This window comes from Carcharodon carcharias, chromosome 9, assembly GCF_017639515.1.
Source record: "Carcharodon carcharias isolate sCarCar2 chromosome 9, sCarCar2.pri, whole genome shotgun sequence".
Lineage (NCBI taxonomy): Eukaryota > Metazoa > Chordata > Chondrichthyes > Lamniformes > Lamnidae > Carcharodon > Carcharodon carcharias.
The window spans coordinates 170,963,605-170,989,600 of record NC_054475.1 but is presented as its reverse complement, the minus strand read 5'-3'; the positions used below and the strand labels follow the sequence as shown (position 1 = coordinate 170,989,600).

The 25,996-nt window shown below is 43.4% G+C and overlaps 1 protein-coding gene across 6 annotated transcripts in view; it reads right to left on the bottom strand.

The window, feature by feature from the left end:
* Nucleotides 1–25,996, bottom strand: part of arhgef6 (Rac/Cdc42 guanine nucleotide exchange factor (GEF) 6) — a 174,546-nt gene that overhangs the window by 86,212 nt on the left and 62,338 nt on the right. For 4 of the 6 annotated variants that reach the window (XM_041195755.1, XM_041195756.1, XM_041195757.1 and 1 more), the window contains exon 4: nucleotides 8,022–8,143. In XM_041195755.1, the coding sequence (XP_041051689.1) occupies nucleotides 8,022–8,143 (122 nt within the window). Of the gene's footprint in view, nucleotides 1–8,021; nucleotides 8,144–9,978; nucleotides 10,079–16,351; nucleotides 16,526–25,996 lie in introns of those variants that run through there. The other 2 variants (XM_041195760.1, XM_041195761.1) reach the window with 2 other exon arrangements.

Sequence of the window (25,996 nt, the reverse complement as noted above, 5' to 3'; positions counted from 1 at the left end):
AGCCTGGGGGACCCTACATTGGAACTGACGACATAGGTAAAAAGAGGGATGTGGTCCTGTGGTCAGAATTTAAGGAGCAAGGTAGAAAATTAGCAAAAGTAATAACCTCCAGATTACTCCCAGTGCCATGTGCAAGCGAGTACAGAAGCAGGAGGATAAGGCAGATGAATGCATGGCTGGAAAGATGGTGAGGGAGTTGGAGGGATTTACGTTCTTGGGATGTCAGCATCAGCTCTGGGGGAGATGGGACCTGTACAGGCCAGATGCGTTGTGTCTGAACAAAGCTGGGTAAGAGTTCCTTGCTAGTGCTGTTCGGGAGAGTTTAAACTAACTCAGCAGCAGTGTGGGAACCAGGAGATAATAACCATGAGACAGGAATGCCAAGGGGCACAGAATACTTGGAGCAACAGATAGTACAATAATAATAATAAATGGCCAAGGAAGGTGGGGTCAGAATAAAAGAGACAGCAACATTGTTACTGGACTAGTATTCCAGAGACCCAGGGTAATGCTGTGGAGATCCAGGTTCAAATCCCACCACAGCAGATGGTGAAATTTGAATTCAATAAAAAGCAGGAATTAAAAGTCTAATGGTGACCATGAAACCAATGCCGACTGTCATAAAAACCCAGTTGGTTCACTAATGTCCTTTAGGGAAGGGAATCTGTCGTCCTTACCTGGTCTGGGCTACGTGTGGCTCCAGACCCACAACAACGCGGCTGACTCTTAATTGCTCTCTGAATGCCTCCTAGCTAATGATATCCACATCCCATGAACGAATACTAATACTGAGCTTGTTTGAGAGTGCCTGGAGTGCACTAAATGAGATTGGCAAGTTAGAGGTGCAGATTGTCATATGATATTGTGGTTATAACAGAGATATGGCTCAAAGTAGGGCAGGACTAGGTGTTAAATATTCCTGGACACAAAGTGTTCAGGAAAGATAGGAAAAGAAGAAAAGGGGGAGAGGTGGTGGTATTGATAAAGGAGATCATTGCATTACTGGAGAAAGACGAAGTTCCACAGGGATCAGAATCTATTTAGCTAGAGGTCAGGAACAAAAAGGGCACAATTACATTGCTCGGTGTAGTCCATAGGTCACCAACTAGAGGGAAGGATGTAGAAGAACAAATTTGCAAAATTACAGAGAGGTGCAAAAATTATATACAGTGCTTATAATGGGAGGCTTTAATCATCTGAATATAGACTGAGATTATAGTAGTATAAAGGGCAAAGGGGGGCAAGAGTTCCTAGAGTGTGTTCAGGAGAATCTTCTACAACAGGATAGTTCCAGTCCAACAAGGAAGGAGGTGCTGCTAGACCTGGTTCTTGGGAGTGAGGTGGGCCAAGTAGGTCAATGTTAGGAGTCAGTGATCATTGTATCATACGTTTTAGGTTGACTATAGAAAAGATCAAAGAACAGTCCAGTAAGAAAAATTAACTAGGGGAAAGCCAACTTCAATGGGGTAAGAACAGATCTGGGCTGAATAAATTGGACTCAAAGGTTGGCAGAAAAACAGTAGCTGATCAGTGGGCTACCTTCAAAGAAGAGATAGTTCAGGGACAGTCAAAGCATATTCCCTCGAAAGAGAAAGGTAGGGCAAACAAATCCAGAGCTCCCTGGATGATAAAGGAGGTAGAAATTAAGATAAAGAAATAAAAAGTGTGCCTATGTCAGGTAGAAAATAAAATTGAGAACCAGGCTGAATATAGAAGGTTCAAAGGAGAAATAAATAAGAGAAGCAAAAAGGGAGTACGAAGAGAGACTGACAGCTAACATAAAAGGGAATCCGAAAGTCTTCTATAGGCACATAAACAGTAAAAAGGTGGTAAAAGGAGAAGTAGAGTCAATTAGGGACTGAAAAAGGGATTTACACATGGAGACAGGGGACATAACTGAGGTAATAATTGAATATTTTGCATCCGTCTTTACCAAAGAAGATGATGCCACCAAGGCCAAGGTGAAAGGAGGAAGAAATTCAGATTTGATGGATTTAAAATTAGGATGTGGTGGTATCTGTACTTAAAGTTGATATGGCACCAGAACTGGACGAGATGCATCCAAGGATGCTGAGGGAAGTGAGGGTGGAAATTGCAGAGGTACCGGCCATGATTTTTCAATTCTCCTTAGGTTCGGGGATGGTCCTAGAGGACTGGAGATTGCAAATGTTATACACTTGTTCAAAAGGTGGTGTGAAGATAAGCCCAGCCATGATTTTTCAATTCTCCTTAGGTTCGGGGATGGTCCTAGAGGACTGGAGATTGCAAATGTTATACACTTGTTCAAAAGGTGGTGTGAAGATAAGCCCAGCAACTACAAGCCAGTCAGTTTAACTTCGATGGTGGGGAAATTTCTAGAAACAATAATGCAGGACAGAATTTATAGACACATGGACAAATGTAGGTTAATTAAGGAGAGCCAGCATGGATTTCTTATGGGAAGTTGAAACATTCAAAATGGAGTTAGACTGTTATCTGAAAAGGAAGAATGTGAAGGTGGGAGAATGGCACTAAGTGAGTTGCTCATTTGGAGAAGCGGTGCAGACACGATGGGCTGAACAGCCTCCTCCTACACCATAACAATTCTGTGACTACCCGTTGTGCCACAAGATCTCCAATGTAAGCTGTGAGGAGGACACAAAGAGGCTGCAAAGAGACAATAGCTAGGATCAGTGAACGGGCAACAAGGTGGCAGATGGAGTATAACATGGAGGAGTGAGAGGTTGTTTACCTTAGTAGTAAGAATAGAAAAACAGATTTTTTTTAAAAAAAGGGCATGAAACTTGTAAATAATGTTCACAGGGGCTTGTACAAAGAACACAGAAAATTAACGTGCAAGCAATCAGGAAGGCCGATGGCATGTTGGTTTTTATTGCAAGGAGATTGGAGTACAAGAATAAGGAAGGCTTGCTCAAATTGTACGAGGCTTTGGTGAGACCACATCTGGAACACAGTGCGCAGTTTTGGTCTCTATATTTAAAGAAGGATATATTTCTGTTGAAGGTGGTACAGTGAAGGTTCATTAGGTGGTCCCTGGGATGAGAGGGTTGTCCTATGATGAGAGGCTGAGTAAATTGGGTTTATATTCTCTGGAGTATAGAAGAATGAGAGGTGACCTCGTTGAAACCCGATATTCTGAAGGGTATACACTGATGTTTTTTCCCCTGGCTAGGGAATCTAGAACATAGGGGGACAAATCACAAGATGAGGGGCTGGTCATTTACGACTGAGGTGAAGAGAAACATCTTCACTCAAAGAGTTGTGAACCTTTGGAATTCTCCACCCCAGGGGGTTGCGAATGCTTCATCACTGAATATATTTAAGGCTGAGATAGACCGATTTATAGACAGATTTATAGATAGCTTTATAGTCTCTAAGGGAATCAAGGATTATGGCAAACAGCCAGGAAAGTGGAGTTAAGGCCATAGATCAGCCATGGTCATGTGGAATGGTGGAGCAGGCAACAGGAGCTGTATGGCCTACTCCTGTTCCTATTTCTTATGTTACGTTCTAACTCCATATACCTGCCTTTGCCCCAAATCCTTAAATACCTTTGGTTAAATCTATCAATTGCTGATTTAAAATTAATAATATACATAATTTTAAAAAAGATCTCAATTTAAATGTACTAAGTTTTCCGGGATTTGAAAGTACAGACTGCACATTTTAAAGTACTGAATCAATGAAATTCCATCATTAAAGTCAATCAATATCATAGAATCTTACAGCGCAGGAGGATATTTGGCCCATCATGCCAACGCTGGTGCGTCCCACTCAGTATTTATAGACAACATATATCTGAAAATTAACATTTTTTTGGCCTAACCCTGGTCTGTTTGCTGCTCCTTGAAATCCTGTTATAGTAAATGAGGAAATGAGAAACTTCACCCAGAGGATTAAGATCTGGAATGCGCTACCTTGAAAGGTGATGGAATCACATTCCATAGGAACTTTTAAAAGGCAGTTGACCCATATACTTGACAAGGTTTAATTTACAAGGCCATGGGGAAATTACTGGCATGTGTGGCGAGTAGGACGGTTTTTTCAAAGAGCCAACACACACATGATGGACCAAATGGCCTCCCTTCCTGTGCTATAAGGTTCTATCATTCTGTGATACAAGATGTGTTAAAGTATCAGATTCAGCCAGAATCCTGTCCCCAGCTTTACTCAATACCAAAGCAGCAAGTTTTATATTGCTGTCTGCAAATCTCAAGGAGGCCAGGCTACATACAGCTGATTCAGCACAGGTTGTTGGGATTTGTTCACTGAGTTACTTTCAATTCTGGGAAGTCTGGCAACTGCCTCCCAGGGATAGTTAAGGATTTGTAGCCAAAGAAAAAAATTTGGTTATGAGATCTCAAGTGAATAATTAATCCCGCTATCAGTTCCCAGACTGGTTAGGAATACAATGGAAAAGAAGCAGAGTGTATATGTAGGCCTGCAATCATTGATTTTTGCAATTTTATATTTTTGCTTTTTATTTCTGGTTTGCTCTTGATTTTAAGAGAACCTGAATCAAGTTTGTATTGAATTTTTAAAAGTTATTTCGTAGACCTTGATTTAAAACTAAGTCTGATTGTGCTTTGATTAAGTCAAGGAATTAATCAATTGTGTATTCAATAGAAATCAGTAGTGATATTAGCAACTGTGGACTTGTTTATTCCCCACCAAAGAACTCCACTTGTTTCATACTGGCCAAAGAAGCAGCTGATGTTCTGTCTAAACTCCTGTTTTCCTCTTGCAGCCAGATTTGCTAAAATAAAAGTTGTTTTCTGTTGTTTAACAGGAATCAATCCTTACTGCATTGGATAACCCTTGAACTACAAGCCAGGACAATGGATAACTTTGCACATGGGGTGGTCAACTATGGTGTGAAGAAGATTGGCTGTCTGGCAGGAAGCAGAGAGCGGGGATAAGGGGGTCCTTCTCAGGATGGCAGCCGGTGACTAGTGGAGTTCCACAGGGGTCAGTGTTGGGACCACAACTTTTCACTTTATACATTAATGATCTAGATGAAGGAACTGAGGGCATTCTGGCTAAGTTTGCAGATGATACAAAGATAGGTGGAGGGACAGGTAGTATTGAGGGGGCAGGGAGGCTGCAGAAGGATTTGGACAGGTTAGGAGAATGGGCAAAGAAGTGGCAGATGGAATACAACGTGGGGAAGTGTGAGGTCATGCACTTTGGTAGGAAGAATAGAGGCATTGACTATTTTCTAAATGGGGAGAGAATTCAGAAATCTGGAGTGCAAAGGGACTTGGGAATCCTAGTCCAGGATTCTCTTAAGGTTAACTTGCAGGTTGAGTCAGTAGTTAGGAAGGCAAATGCAATGTTGGCATTTATTTCGAGAGGACTAGAATATAAAAGCAGGGATGTGCTGCTGAGGCTTTATAAGGCTCTGGTCAGACCACATTTAGAATATTGTGAGCAATTTTGGGCCCCGTATCTCAGGAAGGATGTTCTGGCCTTGGAGGGGGTCCAGAGGAGGTTCACGAGAACGATCCCAGGAATGAAAGGCTTAACATATGAGGAACGGTTGAGGACTCTGGGTCTATACTCGATGGAGTTTAGAAGGATGAGGGGGGATCTGATTGAAACTTACAGAATACTGAAAGGCCTGGATAGAGTGGATGTGGGGAAGATGTTTCCATTAGTAGGAGAGACTAGGACCCGAGGGCACAGCCTCAGAGTAAAGGGAAGACCTTTTAGAACAGAGATGAGGAGAAACTTCTTTAGCCAGAGAGTGGTGAATCTATGGAATTCATTGCCACAGAAGGGTGTGGAGGCCAGGTCATTGAGTGTATTTAAGACCGAGATAGATAGGTTCTTGATTGGTAAGGGGATCAAAGGTTACGGGGAGAAGGTGGGAGAATGGGGTTGAGAAACTTATCAGCCATGATTGAATGGCGGAGCAGACTCGATGGGCCGAATGGCCTAATTTCAGTTCCTATGTCTTATGGTCTTATGGTGTGGAATCAGGGGATGGAATTTGATTGATGGACAGTATAATTTGATTGATGGCAGATGGGAGACACTATCAAAAGGACACGTAAACAGCCTGAGTCCTGCAAGCCTAGCGGTGCCCGAGAGAAGGTTTAATAAGGGTTCATGGTTGTCCGACTCTTGTTTTGAGAGGTCTGGATGGAGGTCTCGGAAGGCTGGAACGGAACCGGAAAGCGGACTTAAAGGGACACAGCATCCAATGTTCGGAGCTGCAGCCAGAGGGAAGACTATGGGGGAAGGGACGTTGACAGAGTGACAGAGTCCAACCCCCTTGCAAAATTATTCAGAGACTTGGTGCTGTAGGTACCAAAGGGAAATGGAGCATTTTAGGGAACTGTCTCGAACAGATTAATTTGGGGTTGTTTTCCACTTTGGGGAATTGTCTTCAACAGACCAATTTGGGGTTACCATTTGTGCTACAATTAAGTTATCTTTCTTCCTTTCTTTTAATACATATATTTTTATATGTTTTTCTTCCTTTCTTTTGAATAAAGTTATCTTTCCTTTTTATTGTTAATAATTGTTTAATAAAAATTGTTGTTTTCACACATTATTTGATGTTGAGTCACTCATTCCTGTGACATCCAGAATACAGCTCCCAGCTAAGTGAGGCTCTGCAAAGGACTCTCACGCCCTACATATATAGAGGTATTCATAAAACCGATGCGTAGAACTAGAATAAGACATTTATTCTTGATTTCCCAATGAAGGAGCTAGATAGAAGAATGTCTACATAAATATTTACGGTGTGTACTTGTGTGGTTACCTGTGTATGTACTTAAAATACTTCAAGGCTTGATTGGGTAAGGCCCAGAGAAAATGTTACAACTTGTGGAAGTCTGAGACTAAGGGTCATAAATATAAGAACTAACTAATAAATTAATGTAAGACAGTCACTAACTAATAAATCAATGTTACATAGTCACTAATAAATCAATGCAAGATTGTCTTACATTGATTTATTAGTGACTGTCTCTAATGAATGTGAGACAGTCACTAACCAATAAATCAACAGTAAGACAGTCACTAACTAATAAATCAACGCAAGACGGTCACTAACTAATAAATCAACGCAAGACGGTCACTAACTAATAAATCAACGCAAGACGGTCACTAACGAATAAATCAATGTTATATAGTCACTAATAAATCAACGCAAGACGGTCACTAACTAATAAATCAACGCAAGACAGTCACTAACTAATAAATCAACACAAGACAGTCACTAACTAATAAATCAATGTTATATAGTCACTAATAAATCAACGCAAGACAGTCACTAACTAATAAATCAACGCAAGACAGTCACTAACTAATAAATCAATGTTATATAGTCACTAATAAATCAACGCAAGACAGTCACTAACTAATAAATCAATGCAAGACAGTCACTAACTAATAAATCAATGTTATATAGTCACTAATAAATCAACGCAAGACAGTCAATAATTAGTAAATCAACATTAAGATAGTCACTAACTAATAAATCGATGTAAGAGTCACTAACTAGTAAATCAACATTAAGACAGTCACTAACTAATAAATCAACATTAAGATAGTCACTAACTAACAAATCAATGTAAGACAGTCACTAACTAACAAATCAATGTAAGACAGTCACTAACTAATAAATCAACAGTAAGACAGTCACTAATAAATCAATGGTAGATAGTCACTAATAAATCCACAGGGAATTGAGGAGAAAATTCTTTACCCAGAGAGTAGTGAAAATGTGGAACTGGCTACCTTAACGAGTGGTGAGTGAATCGTATAGATATATTTCAGGGGGAGTGAGGAAGAAAATTTGGTAAGGAGAAGTAGTGGTGGGAGTAGGCTCTTACAGCGTGTAGACCAGGTGGGTAAAGGTCCGGATTCTGTGCTGCACATTCTTTATATAATTCAGACATATTTGAACGATCGCTAGGGGAAGAGCATCATTTCTCAAAGGGAAATTAAAAACTGTTCACTGCGCCTCAGAGCTTCCTTTCAAAATGGTTTTAAAGGAGATACATTACCAGGTTTCTTGACTGCCTCCGCAGAGATCTGGACACTTTCGAGGCAGGTGCTTGAGAGCTGCTCAGGGAGGAGGCGGAGTTACTGTGATGGGATGAGAAAGATGAGCATGTCCTTCCTCGCTCTGTTTTAAAACAAAACATAACAAGGCCTGAAGTCCAGGAATATAATCATCATTTAAGCAGAACACAATAAACAACAACAACTGATGTCTACATAGCACCTCTTACCATAGTAAAACATCCTGAAGTGCTTCACAGGAGCATTATCCAACAAAATATCACATTGAGACACATGAGACATTGGGCAGGTGATAAAACTTGGTCAAACAGGTTTAAAGGGGTGTCTTAAAGCAGGAAAGCGAGGTAGAGGGATATAGGGAGGGAATTCCAGAGCTTGGGGCCCAGGCAGCTGAAGGTATCACCACCAATGGGCTGAATGGCCTCCCTCCTAGAGTCATAGAATGAGATAGCATGGAAGAAAGCTGTAAATGTCTATGATTCAAAGGTTCTAATAGTTTTAGTAGGAAGTTTTGGCAGGAAGTGGTGAGAATTAAGCAAAGAGGAAACAATAATGTCCAGCTCTCCTAACCAGGTGGGAGAGATCCGAATTTAATATTCCTACTAGGCATTTACTATTTCTAATCTCAAACTCAGTGAGGTTAATAACATTAGTTCATACCAATGACATACATTGGTATCCTTTCTGGTCTCGAATGGAACAGGGACTGCTCATTTCTAACAAGTATTAACTTGCTCAAATTCCAGAATCTCCCAACCGGTTGCCAGTTCCAGAATCCAGGTGGATTTGTATAGTTCCTACGTGGGCACTCAGGTGCTGCAGCTCTGTGGGTCATGGACTTGCCTCTGATCTAGAAGGTTGTGGGTTCAAGCGTTACTTTAGACATGAGCACACAATCTAGGCTGATACTTCATAATAATCTGAGGAAAGGTCAATTTGAAACACAAACTCTGTTTCTCTCTCCACAGGCCGGATTTGTTTTTAATATCACATTGCTGCTGGAGGGAGCTTGCTGTGCTAAAATCAGGCTAAGATCTTTCCCAAATGATAACGGTGATAGCAGGTCAATCTTAAGGTTCGAGACATTGCTTGACCGGGAGCCAATATAGGTCAGCAAGCACAGGGATGACAGGGGAATGGGACTTGGTGCGAGTTAGAGTGCAGGCAGCAGGTCCGGGTCTATTTTTCATGATGAACGTTCAACTAAACCAAAACACGAGAAGATGCAGAATGTTAATGCTTGCCCTTGAGCGTTCATACATAGATCAGCAAGTCAACTCCCACCGTTTGTGACCCCCTCATCGCGAATTTGTTTACCTGCGTGAATGTGTTTGTACACCCAATCGTGGTCAACAGCCCCAAAACTTCACTCATCTGCGATTTAAAATGTTAAACTTCTCACCTAAATACTTGTTGGTCCCGAAGTGTTAATGAAACACTGAATTCAGAGCCCAAAAAAAAAACGCTGCTCGTCTTTCCCACGTAGAAATTGCGCACTGCGCATGTGCCGTCTCTGACTGCACGCAGTTTGCTGCAATTGACAGGATATAATAACTCCAGGACAGTGACTTTCAGTACAGGTACAGCGCAGCACAAAATATGAGCGAGTCTGGGCTAAGTAGAAAACATCCCAGGAAAGTGAAGACACTTACACAAAATGTCACAAACTTAGATTGGCTGAAAAATGGTGCAAGCACCACCATGCTGGTCAGGGAATACTCTGAATGAATCCACAATCAGGTACATTAGGCAGTTTGAGGAAAAAATACAGGGCTAGTGTTAGTGTTTCTCGTGGCTATACAGCCAGGTTAACTTTTGTGAGCAGGAGAGATCCACATTTAGAGAAAATGGAGAAATTACTCAACATGTGGATTGAGCACCAGCATCAAAAGGGGAATCCCAATTAATGGTCCAATCATTTGAAACAAAGCACTGTACCAGCACATGAAGAGGGTATCGCTGGTGTCGCCAGGGGTGATGAAGGTGGTGCAGAAGGTGCCTCTTCTTCGACTTCCAAAGGATTCTCAGCCGGCACAGGATGGTTCGATCACTTTAAAAAGCGTTTCAGGCTGGATAATGTGAAGTTAGTGGAGAGGCTGCTTCAGTTGACCAGGCAGCTGCAGGAGAGGTTCCCCAAGGTGCTGCAGGAATACACTGAGGAGAGGGGCTACCAGGCAGACGTCTTCAATGCAGACGAAACTGGCCTGTTCTGGAAGAAGATGCCAAATGGGACCTACATTTCAAAAGAAGGAAAGATAGCTCCTGGGTTTAAAGCAATAAAGGAGAGGCTGACACTCTTGCTATATGCCAACGTGACTGGCTTTAAATATAAACCAACGCTGGTTTATAGGTCAGAAAACCCTCGAGCTTTCAAAGGGAAAAATAAATGTCATTAGCATGCCTTTCAAAAGGCTAAGAGCAAAGCCTGGGTTACAGCATCCGAATTTAAACACTGGTTTGTCAATTGTTTTCTGCCAGAGGTCCACACTTAGCTGAGGAAAAAGCAGCTATCTTTCCAGGTCCTACTAATCCTCGATAATGCACCTGGGCATCCCACTCTCTCACAGAGAACCTCCAGATGTTGACATTTTGTATTTATCTCCAAATATGACCTCATTTATCCAACCCAATGGACCTGGGGGCATTGTCTCATTCGAGGCTTCCTACACCCAACAAAGTTTCAGCCACATCCTTTATCTACTGGAAACAAACCCTTCAACCACGTTCCAATTGCTGGAAGTAATTCAATACCCTCATAGCAATAGGCATAATTAAGGATTCATGGGATGAAGTTAGAGCTTCGACCACAGGCTACATTTGACCAAGTGTGGCATCAAGGAGCCCTAGCAAAACTGGAGTCACTGGGAATTGGGGGAGCAGCAGGGGGGAGGGAGAAAACCCGCCACTGGTTGGAGTCATATCTGGCACAAAGGAAGATGGGTGTGGTTGTTGGAGATCAGTCATCACAGCTCCAGGACATCACTGCAGGAGTTCCTCAGGGTAGTGTCCTCGGTCCAACCATCGTAAGGTCAGAAGAGGGGATGTTCGCTGATGATTGCACAATGTTCAGCACCATTCACGACTCCTCAGATACTGAAGCAGTCCATGTCCAAATGCAGCAAGACCTGGACAATATCTAAGGTTGAGCTGACAAATAGCAAGTAACATTTGCATCACACAGTGCCAGACAACGACCATTCCCAACAAGAGACAATCTAACCATCACTCCTCAACGTTTAATGGCATCATCATTGCCGAATCCCCCACTATTAACATTCTGGGGGTTGCCATTAACCAGAAACTGAATTGGAGTAGCCTTATAAATACTGTAGCTACAAGAGCAGGTCAGAGATTAGGAATCCTGTGGCAAGTAACTCACCTCTTGACTCCCCAAAGCTTGTCCAATATCTATAAGGCACAAGTCAGGAGTGTGATGGAATATTCCCCACTTGCCTGGATAAGTACAGCTCCTACAACACTCAAGAAGCTTGACGCCATCCAGGACAAAGCAGTCTGCTTGATTGGCACCACATCCACAAACATTCATTCCCTTCACCACCGACGCACAGAAGCAGCAGTGTGTACCATCTACAAGGTGCACTGCAGAAATTCACCAAGGTTCCTTACACAGCGCCTTTCAAACCCATGACCGCTACCATCTAGAAGGACATGGGCAGCAGATAGATGGGAACACCGCCACCTGGCTTGGAAATATCTCGCTGTTCCTCCACTGTCACTGGGTCAAAATCCTGGAACTAACAGCACTGTGGGTGTACCTACATCACAAAGACTGCAGCGGTTCAAGAAGGCAGCTCACCACCACCTTCTCAAGGGCAATTAGTTCTGGGCAATAAATGCTGGCCCAGCCAGCGAAGCCCACATCCCGTGAATGAATAAAAAAACAATGACTGCTGGAAAAAATATTTGGCCTGAGACTTTGAATGATTTCACAGGATTTCCAAATGGGGATGCTGAAATGGCCAGGATTGTTGAGTTGGCAAAACAAGTTGGAAAAGGGATTTGAAGACACAAAGTGGATGACGCTTCAATCTCATCAAGAGGAACTTTCTACAGAAGAATTGGGTGGAACTGATGAGATTTTAAAAATTATTCATTCACCTGCTAGGCCAGCATTTTTTGCCCATCCCTAATTGCCCTAGTCCTGAGGGCATTTAAAGGTCAACCTGGTCTGGAGTCACATGTAGGCCAGGTAAGGATGGCAGGTTTACTTCCCTGAAGGGCATTAGTGAACCAGATGGGCTTTTAAGACGATCGACAATGGTTTCATGGTCATTGTCAGAGTTTTAATTCAAAATTTTTACTGAATTCAAATTTCGTCAGCTGCCCCAGCAGAGTTCGAACCCAGTCCCCACAGGATCACCCTGGGTCTATGGAATACTAGTCCAGTGACAATGTCACTGTGCCACCGCCTCCTCCTAAACGTGCCTAAACAGAAGGAGAAGGGACAAGAGCCTATAAAAGGCTCTTTCACAACCAGGATGATGGCATATCTCATAAAATCAGCCGGAGGTTTGAAAAAGCAGGCAACAAGGCCATAATAAAAACGTGGAAAGAAGCCTCGCCTTTAGTAGAGCAATTGACACAGCTACTGCTCCTACTGAGAACTTCCCAAAATTGAAAATCAACGGCAAAGCAGTCAACAATAATATCCTTCTTTCCATCCATATCAATGCCTGTATCAGCCACGTCAACCCTCTCCATCTCCACTCTCAACTACAGTACGGTATCTGCACTCTATGGTATATGCACTCCACAGTCATGTACTGTAATTTGTCACTTGTACTGCTCTGTAATTGATAAGTTTTACACTGTTCTTGTTTAATTGCATTGTCAAACAATTTCTGCAATAAAATTGTCCTGCATTTACCCAAAAATATAGTTTTAAAATGCTTCTTTTCCTTTAAAAATATAATATTTGGGGATGGCTGGAACCTATCTAATTCAATCCGATTGTAAAGTATGTTCACCATTCGCGATTTCGCTCTTGGCGACATTTCACAGGAACAGAGCCCCTGCGAACGTCGGGTTTTACTGTAAGATAAATCAAGCAAACAGAATACTCGGCAAAAACAGGTTAAAACTGAATTTAGAATAAATAGGATACAGGATTATATAACTACACTCGTCTCCTTTGACAATTCTGTGTTTAATCTAAAGAATTAACATACTGAGGACCAAAACCAGCTCAATTCAGCTGTAAAACTGGAATACATAGTAATATCTGTAGACATATAGAATATTACACATTAAGGTTTGTGCTGCAAACGGTTAAAGAGGAGCAGATTCGGGCCTACATTTGATGGCAAATTATTCTGAAGCAGAATCGTAGAAACAAGTGAAAACTGTCCAAGTTGTTTCCAGTTATTTCCCTAATTCCCTATCCAATGCTCCAAGCCCATGGGGTTTAGCACCAACCTGTAACACCCCGGCACCATTCTCCTCACAACCTGTAACACCACAGCACCATTCCCCTCACAACCTGTAACACCACGGCTCCATTCCCCTCACAACCTGTAACACCACAGCACCATTCCCCTCACAACCTGTAACACCCCGGCACCATTCCCCTCACAACCTGTAACACCCCGGCACCATTCCCCTCACAACCTGTAACACCACAGCACCATTCCCCTCACAACCTGTAACACCCCAGCACCATTCCCCTCACAACCTGTAACACCCCGGCACCATTCCCCTCACAACCTGTAACACCCCGGCACCATTCCCCTCACAACCTGTAACACCCCGGCACCATTCCCCTCACAACCTGTAACACCCCGGCACCATTCCCCTCACAACCTGTAACACTACTGTCCGTGACTGGTAAATGAAGTCAATGAAAATTAAATTAAAGTTGCCATCCCAACACCATACCACAAACATCACTAGAACTACATTGTTTCAAAAGCATCTTTTTCCACCCACCCCCGGCCAATTAAACCCCAATTGTAAAAGCTATGGATGCCTGGGTGGTTAAGGTTCAAGTCCCACTCCAGTGGCTGGAGCACGTATCCTAGGTTCAGACACTGAGCACAATATTGAGGGAGCGCCGTACTGTCAGAGGGTCTGTACTGAGGGAGTGTGGCACTGTTGGAGGGTCAGTACTGAGGGAGTGCTGCACTGTCGGAGGGTCAGTACTGAGGGAGTGTGGCACTGTTGGAGGGTCAGTACTGAGGGAGTGCTGCACTGTTGGAGGGTCAGTGCTGAGGGAGTGCTGCACTGTCAGAGGGTCAGTGCTGAGGGAGTACTGCACTGTTGGAGGGTCAGTACTGAGGGAGTGCTGCACTGCTGGAGGGTCAGTACTGAGGGAGTGCTGCACTGTCAGAGGGTCAGTACTGAGGGAGTGCTGCACCATTGGGGGGTCAGTGCTGAGGGAGTGCCGCACTGTTGGAGGGTCAGTACTGAGGGAGCGCTGCACTGCTGGAGGGTCAGTACTGAGGGAGCGCTGCACTGTCAGAGGGTCAGTACTGAGGGAGTGCTGCACTGTTGGGGTGGTCAGTATTGAGGGAGTGCTGCACCATTGGGGGGTCAGTGCTGAGGGAGTGCCGCACTGTTGGAGGTGCTGTCTTTTAGATGAGACATCAGTCGGCTGCAACATAAGAAACCTGGCTGCCAATTTGCGCACTGCAAACTCCCACAAACAGCAATGTAATAATAACCAGATAATCTGATTTTGTGATGTTGTTCAAAGGATAAATATTGGCCAGGACCCCAGGGAGAACATCCCTGATCTTCTTTGAATATCGTTATGGCATCTTTTACACCCGCCCGAGTCAGCAGATGGGGCTTCGATTTAAGGTCTCATCTGAAATACGGCACCGCAGTCAGACCAGAACCCACAATCTGCCGGTTTAGGGAGCAGAGTTCTACTAACTGAGCACAGCTAACTCCTTGGGAAAGATAAACACAGGTCTCTTTGGGAGGTGTGCCTTCACTAAATTTTTCAATTTTTTCAATGTAAAAACAATTAAGTCTGAAAACTGGCTCGTCAAATTGTTTTGTGCAGTCGGGTGTTTATTAGCGACGAGGAGGCCGAGTTTGTGAAGGAAGAACAGAAACCCCAAGGTGTACATTATAAACAGAAACCACTGCAGCCAAAGCAATCAAATTGGACAATGTTAGTAAGTGGGCTCCTTTTATCGTTATCAGTCTTCAGAGACATTGATCTGCAGCTTGTGGGGAGGTGTGGGAAATCTGGACAGGGCTGTACAATACAGTCCCCAGAATCCCAGAAAATTCCCACAGCTTGGCCTATTCAGAACAGTGGGGCTAACGCAGCCTCCAAGTTGCTGGGAAAAGCCCAGGACTCCCTCTCATTTGCTGGGTCATTGTGAATCTGCAGGAGGAGCTGGATGCCCATCAGGCCTACGAGGCCCTACAAGACAGATAATTCTCCAGGATATTAGCTTCCACACCAAAACACTCTCCAGCTCACTACACGACATGTTGGAGACCTTGTGGTGCAGTGGGTCAGAAGCTCCAGCTTCAAGTCCAACTCCAACTCCAGGACTCGATGGCTACAGAAGATGGATTCATAACGCAGCCAAACAGGTTGAGGATTAACTTGTAAATCCTTCTAACACACACCAATCGCAGGCGGTGAGAGCAGGAGAGATTCCTGGCCAGCCATGTGGTGGGAAGAAACTGGAGCCTCTACCATCACTATCCATAGCTCCAGGCTACAACATGCATGTAAGAGTGTTTGTTACGACAGTGACTCGGACTCCTTGGGAGGGCCTGCAGCCCAGTTGGCTGGATGGCTGGTGCGAGCCAGATTGGATCCAACAGCACGGGGTTCAATCCCCGTTCTGGCCGGGGCGGATTCAGCACTTTCCTCCGTGCCCAACCTGCGGTGGAGGTCGTGGCGCTACAGGTCTGACCTGCCTTTGGGCAGAGAACTCGAGAAGATGGCAGGTCGTGTCAGGTACCTGGATAGTTGGCAAACCCAGCAGAGGCCAGATCAAGACCTCCAATGAGACTGAGTCGACCCAATCTATGGTCTGGCAGCAAGAACAATAAAAGGGGCTGTGCTGGTGTTGAAAATAAAACTCGAGTTCAGAGAGCAGAGTATGTCACCCGAACCAGGCAACATCTGTCTGGTTGCTGCAGCAGAAACAGTTGCTACACAAGGGTCTTCCAGGGTTTAAAATGATTGCAGTCAGCATCGTCACTCATTCCAACAACAACTCAAAAAAACTATTTATCTGTATTTGGATATTTAACTTGTGTTCAAACTGTGAGTCTATATTAGGACACTCAAAGATGTCTACTTCCCGCATCTTCCACTCACCTTCGGCAGTTTAGCAGCTTCTCGCACTCTAATTGGTTGTTTGCATCAAATACAAGGGGCATAAACCTCAGAGATAAGTGATCTGTAAAACAAGCTCGTTTATCAGGTGCTACCGTGGTCTGCTTTTTTGTCCAGTCTCAGGATGTGGGTGTCACTGCTAAACTCACACTTATTGGCTTGACATGATGATAGTGGGCCCTGGTTTAGGTTGCTGGGCTGCTTCAGGGAGCGGTTAAGAGCCAACATCTTGTTGTAGGGCCGGACTCCCACACGAGCCCGGGCTGGACTGTGCACCGGGGCAATCTTCATGACATTGCCACTTGCCAACCAATCAGCACTCTCTTCACATACAGTATAAATTGTTGTTTTCCCCTTATATTGGTATTCTTGCCAAGTGCCTTGATAAGTGCAGTGGCACAGTGATGTTGTCACTGGATTAGCAATATAGAGATCCCAGGTTCAAATCCCACCACGGCAGGTGGTGAAATTAAAAGTCTGATGCATCTGGTTCCCTAATGCTCTTTAGGGAAGGAAATCAGCCATCCTTACCTGGTCTGGCCTACATGTGACTCCAGGCCCTGACTCTTAAATAGCCTCTAAACAAGGACAATTAGGGGTGTACAATAAATGCTGGCCACCCACGCCCAATGAACAAATTTTTAAAAAGTCTCCATTTTTCAAGCAAACAAACCCAGCTCTGTCTGTTCTTGCACCCACTTTAGAATTGTAGCATCATTCGCATGGCCAAAATGGAACCCTCACATATTCCTGCATTTAATTTCATAAGTCCACCCATTCCACCAGCCTGTGCCCTCTTGAAGTCTACCACTATCTTCCTCACTTTTTATTACGCTTCCAAGTTTTGTGTCATCTGCAAATTTTGAAATTGTGCCCTGCACCCCCAAGTCCAAGTCATTAATGTAGATCAAAGGTAATGTTGGTCTTCGTACTGAACCTTGGGCAACTCCACCGTATACCTGCCCCACTTCAAATAAACAGCCGTTCACCAAACTCTCTTTTTTCTATCCCTAAGCCAATGTTGTATCTCTGCTGCTACTGCCCCATCTATCTCCCAGGATTCAATTTTGCTAACAAGCCTATCACAGCACTTATCCCTGCAGAGACCAGAGAGACGCAGCCTGTGCACTGCAGACTAGTCTCGAGTTTCCTGCATTACAGACCGGAAAGCAAGAACTTGTGTGATAAAGCCCCACTTCCTGAGCAACACGTCACCCAGAACTGTGCACACTCAAACAGGAAGCAGCTCACACTGAATCCCTTCTCTAAACATCAGCTAGTCAATTCCTCAATGACTGTTCATGTATATCCACTCCCTTCAGCTGCCTGGAATTCCCTCCCTAATCCTCTTGGGGTCTCACTCCCCAAATGCTTCTTCAATTCCAACCTTTGAGGCTTTGGCCAATTCTCTTTCTTTGTCTCAGTGTCGATTTTTGTCTGTTACCATTTTGTGAAGCACCTTGGAACATTTCTGTTATGTTATAGATGGTGAATGCATGTGAGCTATCAAATAATATGCTTTGCGCTGATTAAATATTGGATATTTTTACTTCAATGGGAAACATCAATAAAGCTGAGAGCACTAAACAAAATTAAAATCAACAGGGAAGGAAAGGCATTCTCATTCCACTGAATTAGCAGCATCACACACACTCCTCAGATACTGAAACAGTCCAAATACAGCAAGACCTGGACAATATCCAGGTTTGGGCTGACAAGTGGCAAGTAACATTCGTGCCACACAAGTGTTAGGCAATGACCATTTCCAACAAGAGAGAATCTAACCATCTCCCCTTGACATTCAATGGCATTACCATCACTGAATCCCCCACTATCAACATCCAGGGGGCTTACTATTGTTGAATCCCCCCCCCCACTATCAACGGCCTGGGGATTGCCATTGACCAGAAACTGAACTGGCCATATAAATACTGTGGCTACAAGAGCAGGTCAGAGGCTAGGAATCCTGTGGCGAGTAATTCACCTCCTGTCTCCCCAAAGCCTGTCAGACAGAGAGAGAGAAAACACATGTGTGAGGGGAAAACCATAAAACAGGCACAATGCATAGAACATCATCTACATTGAGGCTTTCATGTCGATAAATATCTTGGGGTGGGGCAGGCAGCTCCCCTCCTTTACCTTGAGGCTACTGTGTCTCTGTCTGTCTGCCCCTCTCAAAGAGGCACTGTGTCTCTTCCTGTCATCTCCCTCCCTCCCCCGCTCTCCCTCCCACCCCCTGTCACACTCTCTTCCCTTTCTGTTTATACCTTTTCCCACCCGCAGACCCCCAGTTGCTGATGTTCCTGCTCGTTTCCGGAGGGGTTTCTCTGGATCCTGCAGTGCCTGGCTTCTGTTTAAGGGAAAGAGAGGGCTGATTGGTGCTATATTTGAAAATTGCTCATGGCATTGTTTTACCCATCTGTTTTTAAACTTCTTACTGGCCATGTGACATCTGCAGCAGCCAACCCACTTCAAAGCAATTCAATGTATATGAAGTGCGTGAGACATTTCTAAGAGATGTGATAAAACAAGATATAAATGCAAATCTCTTCCCTTTATTCTTGCTTTCTTCTTCTCATCTTTATCTAGTTCCCTCTTCAAATGTCAGGAATCCTCATCCAATTTAATATTTTCATCAAACGGGAAGCACTGGAAATGAGATGCTCAGGCATCATTTTCCTGTTTAAATATTTACATATTTACATCGTTAAACAGCCAGAGTCTCGGCTATCTCATTTCAAGAGGTTCGCACTTGAAGAGCCCTGGATTTTCACATTTCTTTTGATTTAAAAACCTTTGATTTCTGATGTTTGATCAAAGTCTTGAAACAACACAAGGCTTTGCTTGCTTCAGACGATGAGCTTGGTCAATAAAAGCCTCATCACAGTTGGGCATCAGGCGTGAATCTTGTACCAATTACCGATGTCAGCATGCTCTGCAAGTTCACTTAAGTTGCTGCCTATCTACATCAAACTTTTAGCCTGGGTACAGCGTTACCTATGGTAACACAATCCTTCCTTGCTTTCCAGATCTTTAGAAGATTCATGGAATCTGACAGCACAGAAGGAGGCAATGGTGGCTGTGCCAGTTCATTGAAACAACGATCCAATTAGTCACAAGAACATAAGAAGTAGCTGCAGGCTATTCAGCCCCTCGAGCCTGTTCTACCATTCAATAAGATCATGACTAATCTTCTACCTCAACTCCCACTCCTGCACGATCCCTATTTCCCAAAAATCTATCAACCTCTTCCCTGAACATACTCAATGACTGAGCATCCACAGCTCCCTGGAGTAGAAAATTCCAAAGATTCACAATCGATTGAGTGAAGAAACTTCTCCTCATTGCAGTCCTAGAATGGTTGACCACTAATTCTGAGACTGTGGCTCCCACCTAGAATCTCTGCTGAGAGAAACATCTATCCTATCAAACCTCTTAAGAATTTTATATGTTTTAATTATCTCATCCATCTCAACTCCAGGGAATACAGGCACATTCTATCAATCTCCACACACAGGACAATCCCCTCAGCCCAGGAATCAGTATAGTGAACCTGCATTTCACTCCCTGTAAGGCAAGTATATCCTTCCTTAGGCAAGAACACTGAAGCTGTACACAATACTCCAGGTGTCATCTCAGTTCCCCTGCTCTTTCCTCCTGGTTAAGCTAATTTTTGTTCTTCAATTATTTATCCAATTCCCTTGTGAAAGTTACACTATTGTTTCTACTTCCAATGACCTCTCAGGCAGTGTATTCCAGATCACAGCAACTCGCTTCACTGTGTAAAAACATTTTGCCTCATTTCCTGCCTGGCTTTTTTTGCCAGTTGTCTGAAATCTGTGTCCTCTGGTTACTAGTCCTCCTGCCAGTGGAAAGAGTTTCCCCTTATTGACTCTATCAAAACTACTATTATAACAATCCTCCAGAAATTACTGATACTGTTAAAACTGGTGGAATTTATTCCAACAGAATGCTTCATCAGTTTTGCTCAATTCTTGGTGCTTTTTCTTTTGTAACTCATGTTTGCACAGGCAGTTGATCTGCTGACGTCGTTTATTATAACAACAACAACTTTTATTTATATAGCACCTTTAACATAAAAAAAAATCCCAAGGTGCTTCATAGGAGCATAAGAGATTTCAGACTTGATGTTACTGAATTGATATTCATTCATCCCCGCCCCTCATCACATTAGAAGGTGATTATTAAGTGATCCTTACACCCTTAGCTTGGAGAGCGTCAGTCCTGTCCCCAGCCTGTGTGCATGTCCAGTGATGCTGCACTCCTGCGTACACCATCACTGGACTTGTCCTTCCCTGAGCACAGAAGATATTTTATAGAAATATTTTTCATACAAGAGTTCATGGTACATGGTGGATTTGAGTGAGCATTAAAAAAAAACACCACACTGCTACAACTGGCATCAAGAGAATGCATTTGATAGACAGTTGGAAACAGTTCTTTTAATATATATGACAGGGATGATAATGCGCCTTTGAAGATTATTCTGCAATTCAGCTCTGTAACAGCTGTGATCTCCAGCAGTGGGCTGCCTAGAATTATTTCAATTTAGTGTCTTTTCTTTTCCTTGCTCAGATTTATAACCAGTTGTTTACAACTACTATGACTATTTTAATAACCATTATAATCACTGCATAACTGGTAATAACTAGTTATTCCTTATGTTCTTAAATTTATTGATGCAAAACATCAAGCGATTACATGATAACCTGCATCACTAGGTGTAACGTATCACCATGAATGTTACATTTATTATTGACAATGGTGATAACACCTTAAAGTCAACTCAAAGAGGGAGGAGGAATAACATGTTTCACTACAAAACAAAAACAGAATTACCTGGAAAAACTCAGCAGGTCTGGCAGCATCGGCGGAGAAGACAAGAGTTGACGTTTCGAGTCCTCATGACCCTTCAACAGAACAGTTCTGTTGAAGGGTCATGAGGACTCGAAACGTCAACTCTTTTCTTCTCCGCCGATGCTGCCAGACCTGCTGAGTTTTTCCAGGTAATTCTGTTTTTGTTTTGGATTTCCAGCATCCGCAGTTTTTTTGTTTTTCTTTCACTACAAGTTAGTTTCCAATAAATATTGCTTAGTTCCAGATCTTCAAGCTGAGTTTTCATGACAGCCGTAGCACCATGGATTAATTAGAAATTCTAACCTGGGTGCAGGTTATTTGTCCCACCCAGTCAGTGTTGGTGTTTACCCTTCCCAGATGCGGAATCCCGATCCCAAGTGCCTGCTCTGTTTACATTTCCGTTTATCCTGTTCCCTTCAATCCCCATCAAAACTGTTCTTAAATTTTGACATGATCTCTGCTTCAATCTAATTCTAGTAGTGTATTTCAAAACTACACAACCTTCCTCATAACAAGGTTTCTCCTGCTTTATGCCCGAAAGCCTTTCCATTGACTCTTTTATTCAGATCCCCTTGAGGCTCCATCAAACGTTGACACCAATCCAGGCATGGTGGTTTCACTTCACACCAATGCTGAGCCTGCAGCGTGAAAGCAGATTCAGCACTTGGCCTGACTCTGAAACAAAGCGGAGCATGACTATTTCCGAGGTGGAAGCCTCATCAATCCACTTCTCGCCCCAGCTCCATATTCACACTCAGCCTTGGGATGGCTGAGTGTGACAGAGCAAGATGGCTGAGGATCCCATTCCGTGTCCAGCCTCACTGTCCGATGGACACATGGAAACCTCTTTTCCAGCTCCAGGATGGATCTGTGTACCATCTACAAGATGCACTGCAGGAACTCACCAAGGCTCCTTAGACAGCACCTTCCAAACTCATGACCACTACCATCTAGAAGGACTAGGACAGCAGATAGATAGGAACACCATCACCTGGAAGTTCCCCTCCAAGTCACTCACCATCCTGACTTGGAAATATATCGTTGTTCCTTCACTGTCGCTGGGTCAGAATCCTGGAACTCCCTCCCTAACAGCACTGTGGGTGTACCTACACCACAGGGACTGCAGCGGCTCAAGAAGGCAGCTCACCACCACCTTCTCAAGGGCAACTGGGGATGGACAATAAATGCTGGTCCAGCCAGCGAAGCCCATGCTCCATCAATGAATAAATAAAAAAGTGATACCACTTCTCAGCTAAACTGCAGCCAATACAGCCAGAAAGACACACAAGTGTGAGAGGCGAAGTGGGAAGACACGTGGCAGATAGAATTTAATGCAGAAAAGGAAGAATTAAGAGGGACAACATGAACTGAATGGTACAATTTTAAAAGGGGTGCAGGAGCAGAGAGACCTTGGGGTGTATGTACACAAATCTTTGATGACAGGACAGGTTCAGAGGATTGTTAAAAAAGCTTATGGAATCCTAGGCTTTACAAATTGAGACTTAAAGTAAGCTATGCCCCTCCCTATTTCTGCACTCTCCTCTACACGGGTTGATCTCTGTATCCCTGCCATTCTGTTCTCTTCAGCACCCTCGATTTTAATCACTCCAGTGCTGGTGACTGTGCCTTCAGCTGTCTAAGCCCCAAGCTCTGGAATTCCCTCCTCCTACACCTCTCTGCCCCTCTCCTCCTTTAAGACATTACTTAAAACCTAACACTTTGGTCGAGCCTTTGGTCACCTGTCATAATATCTCTTTATGCGCTTGGTTTCAAATTCTATGCAACACTCCTGCGATACACCTAGGGACATTTTATCACATTAAATGCACCTATAAAAGCAAACTTTTGTTTTTGTTGTAAACCTTTACAAATCACTGGTTCAGCCTCAGCTGGAGTATTGTGGCCAATTCTGGGCACCGTACTGTAGGAAGAATGGCAAGGCCTTTGAGAGGGTTCAGAGGAGAGCTACACGGACAGACTGGAGAAGCTGGGGTTGTCCTCCTTCAAGCCCATCCCCAGATGCCCTGAGAAGGTATCAGTCGGTTTTCTTCTATGGTTTGACATAAGAGGGGCTCGCTAGGCCACATCAAAGGGCAATTAAAAGTCAACCAGCTTGGTTTGGGAACTGGAGTCACATCCAGGCACAGGTCGGGTAAGGACCAAGAGTGAACCAGTTGGGTTTTTGCAAAAATCAGACAGATTCATGGTCACTTTTACTGAGGTCAGCTATTTATTTCCAGACTTTTTTTTTTAAAACAAGAAGCTAAAGTCAATTTCTCAAATTGCCAAGGTGCGACTTTTACTCTGATTCTCGGGATTACCAATGCAGCAGTAAGATCGGTTTTACTATATCACTAAGGATGTCATATGATAATGTAACAGAAGCAACACCACCTTGCAACAGCTTTAGCTCACTATGTCGCACTCTGAGGCAGAAGGTTCTGGGTTCAAGTCCCACTCCAGATTGACAATCCCAGTGTAATGCTGAGGGAGTCGGAGATACTATCTTTCAGGTGAGATGTGAAAATGAGGCCCTGTCTGATCTCTAAGATGGATGTAAAGATTCCATGGCACTATTTCAAAGTTGAGCAGGCAGGTATACCCATGTCCAAGGCCATTATTTACCCTGCAACCAGCAACACAAAGACAGATTATCATTAGCACGTTGCTGATTGTTTGAGATTGCCGTGTACAAACTGGACGTTGCATTTCCTATGTTAAAACAATGACTACACTTTTATTGGTTGCAAAGCACTTTGAGTTATCCTGAGGTCATGAAAGATACTACAGAAAATAGAAACGACTTTCCTTCTTCACAATGCACCTTTAACGTAGTGAAACGTCCCAAGGCACTTCAAAGGAATCATTATTAAACAAAATTTAACACAGCCACATAAGAACATAAGAAACGAGAGGAGTAGGCTATACGGCCTGTTGATCCTGCTCCGTTATTCAATACCATCATGGCTGATCTTGGGGTTCGACTCCACTTTCCCGCCCACTCCCCATATCCCTTAATTCCCAAAAAATGTCTCACCTAGACTTAAAACTATTCAAAGTTGGAGCATTCACAACCCTCTGGGGTAGAGAAGTAATTTTGCCCATCTCAGTCCTAAATGATTGGCTCCTTATCCCGAGACTGTGCCCCCGTGTTTTAGATTCCCCAACAGTGCAAACAATTTCTCAACGCCCACCCTTCCAAACTCCTTCAAAATATTGTAGATTTCAATGAGATTGCCTCTTATTCTTCTAAACTCCAGAGAATATAAACCCAATTTATCAGCCTCTCATCATAGGACAACCCCCTCATCCCAGGGGCCACCCAGTGAACCTTCACCGTACCGACTCCAACGCAAGTATATCCTTTCTTAAACGTGGAAACGAAAACTGCACTCAGTATTCCAGATGTGGTCTCACCAAAACCCTGTACAATTTTATTCCTGTACTCCAAACCCCTTGCAATAAAGGCCAACATGCCATTTACCTTCCTAATTACTTGCTGTACCTACATGCTAACTTTGTTCCTTGTACAAGCACTCCCAAGTCTTCTTAATCAACAACACTTACAGGGAGATATTAGAACAAATCACCAAAAGCTAGGTCAGAGGTGAGTTTTAAGGAGCATCATGAATAAGGAAAGAGAGTGAGTTAGGGATGTGGAGAGGTTTAGGAAGGGAATTCCAGAGCATTTGGGCCCAGGCAGCTAAGGTATGGCCGCTATGGTGTAACAAAGGGAACCAAATAATGGATGGCCCTGAATCCAATACTAACCATCAATCTTAAACACACGGGTGACAAGGATGGTTGGTAACTGATGAGGTAAAATGTGACATTGTTGAGAGTAATATCCTTCTGTAACTAGCACAGTGCAGAAGCTGTACTTGGTAACTGGGTTGAGCTATCCCTGACACTGGAGTGAAAGGTGAGAAAACATCTGGAACAACAGCCCCAAAAAAGTATCAAATAAATTGACATTGAGCAACCAAATTAGTCATTCGTAGAAAAGATGCAAAAATGTAAGATGAATTTTCCAGACCTCACATGCATGATTGTAGAGGGAGTTGTTCTCAGCTTTGCCTTCCTGTATCTTGTCTGAAATTAGGTTTTGAATGTTTTGTTGGACAAAGTCAAGAACGACGCTCTAACTTCTGTTTGCTGTGTGCAGCTGGACCATTGCATGGCTTGGTCCCTTTAAGATTGACACCCATCCATGCAGCGTAAAGGGAACACTCGTCAAAATATCTAACACGTTGCTTCAAAACAGTGACATTCAGTTTGAGAGTGAGAAACTTAGCTCAGGAACAACTGTGCTAAACTTAAATAAGGGTAATTAAAAAGGAGTGAGGGCAGAGTTGGCTGGAGTGGACTAGGAAAGGAGTTTAGCAGCAAAGAAGGTTGATAAACAATGGCAGTCGTTTAAGAAAATGGTTCATGACTCAACAAAGATGTATCCCAGTGAGGAAGAAGGATTCAAGGAAGGGGATAAACCAACCATGGTTAATCAAGGAAGTTAAGGATAGTATCAAAGTGAAAGAAAAAACATACAATGTGACAAAGATTAGCAATAAGCCAGAGGATTGGGAAAAATTTAAAAACCAGCAATAGGTGACCAAAAAAAAATAAAGAGGGCAAAAATAAACTTTGAGGGTAAACTAGCAAGTGATATAAAAGGAACAGCTCCTTTAAATATATAAAAAGAAAGAGAGGCCAAAGTGAACATAGGCCCCTTGGAGAATGAGGCTGGGTAAA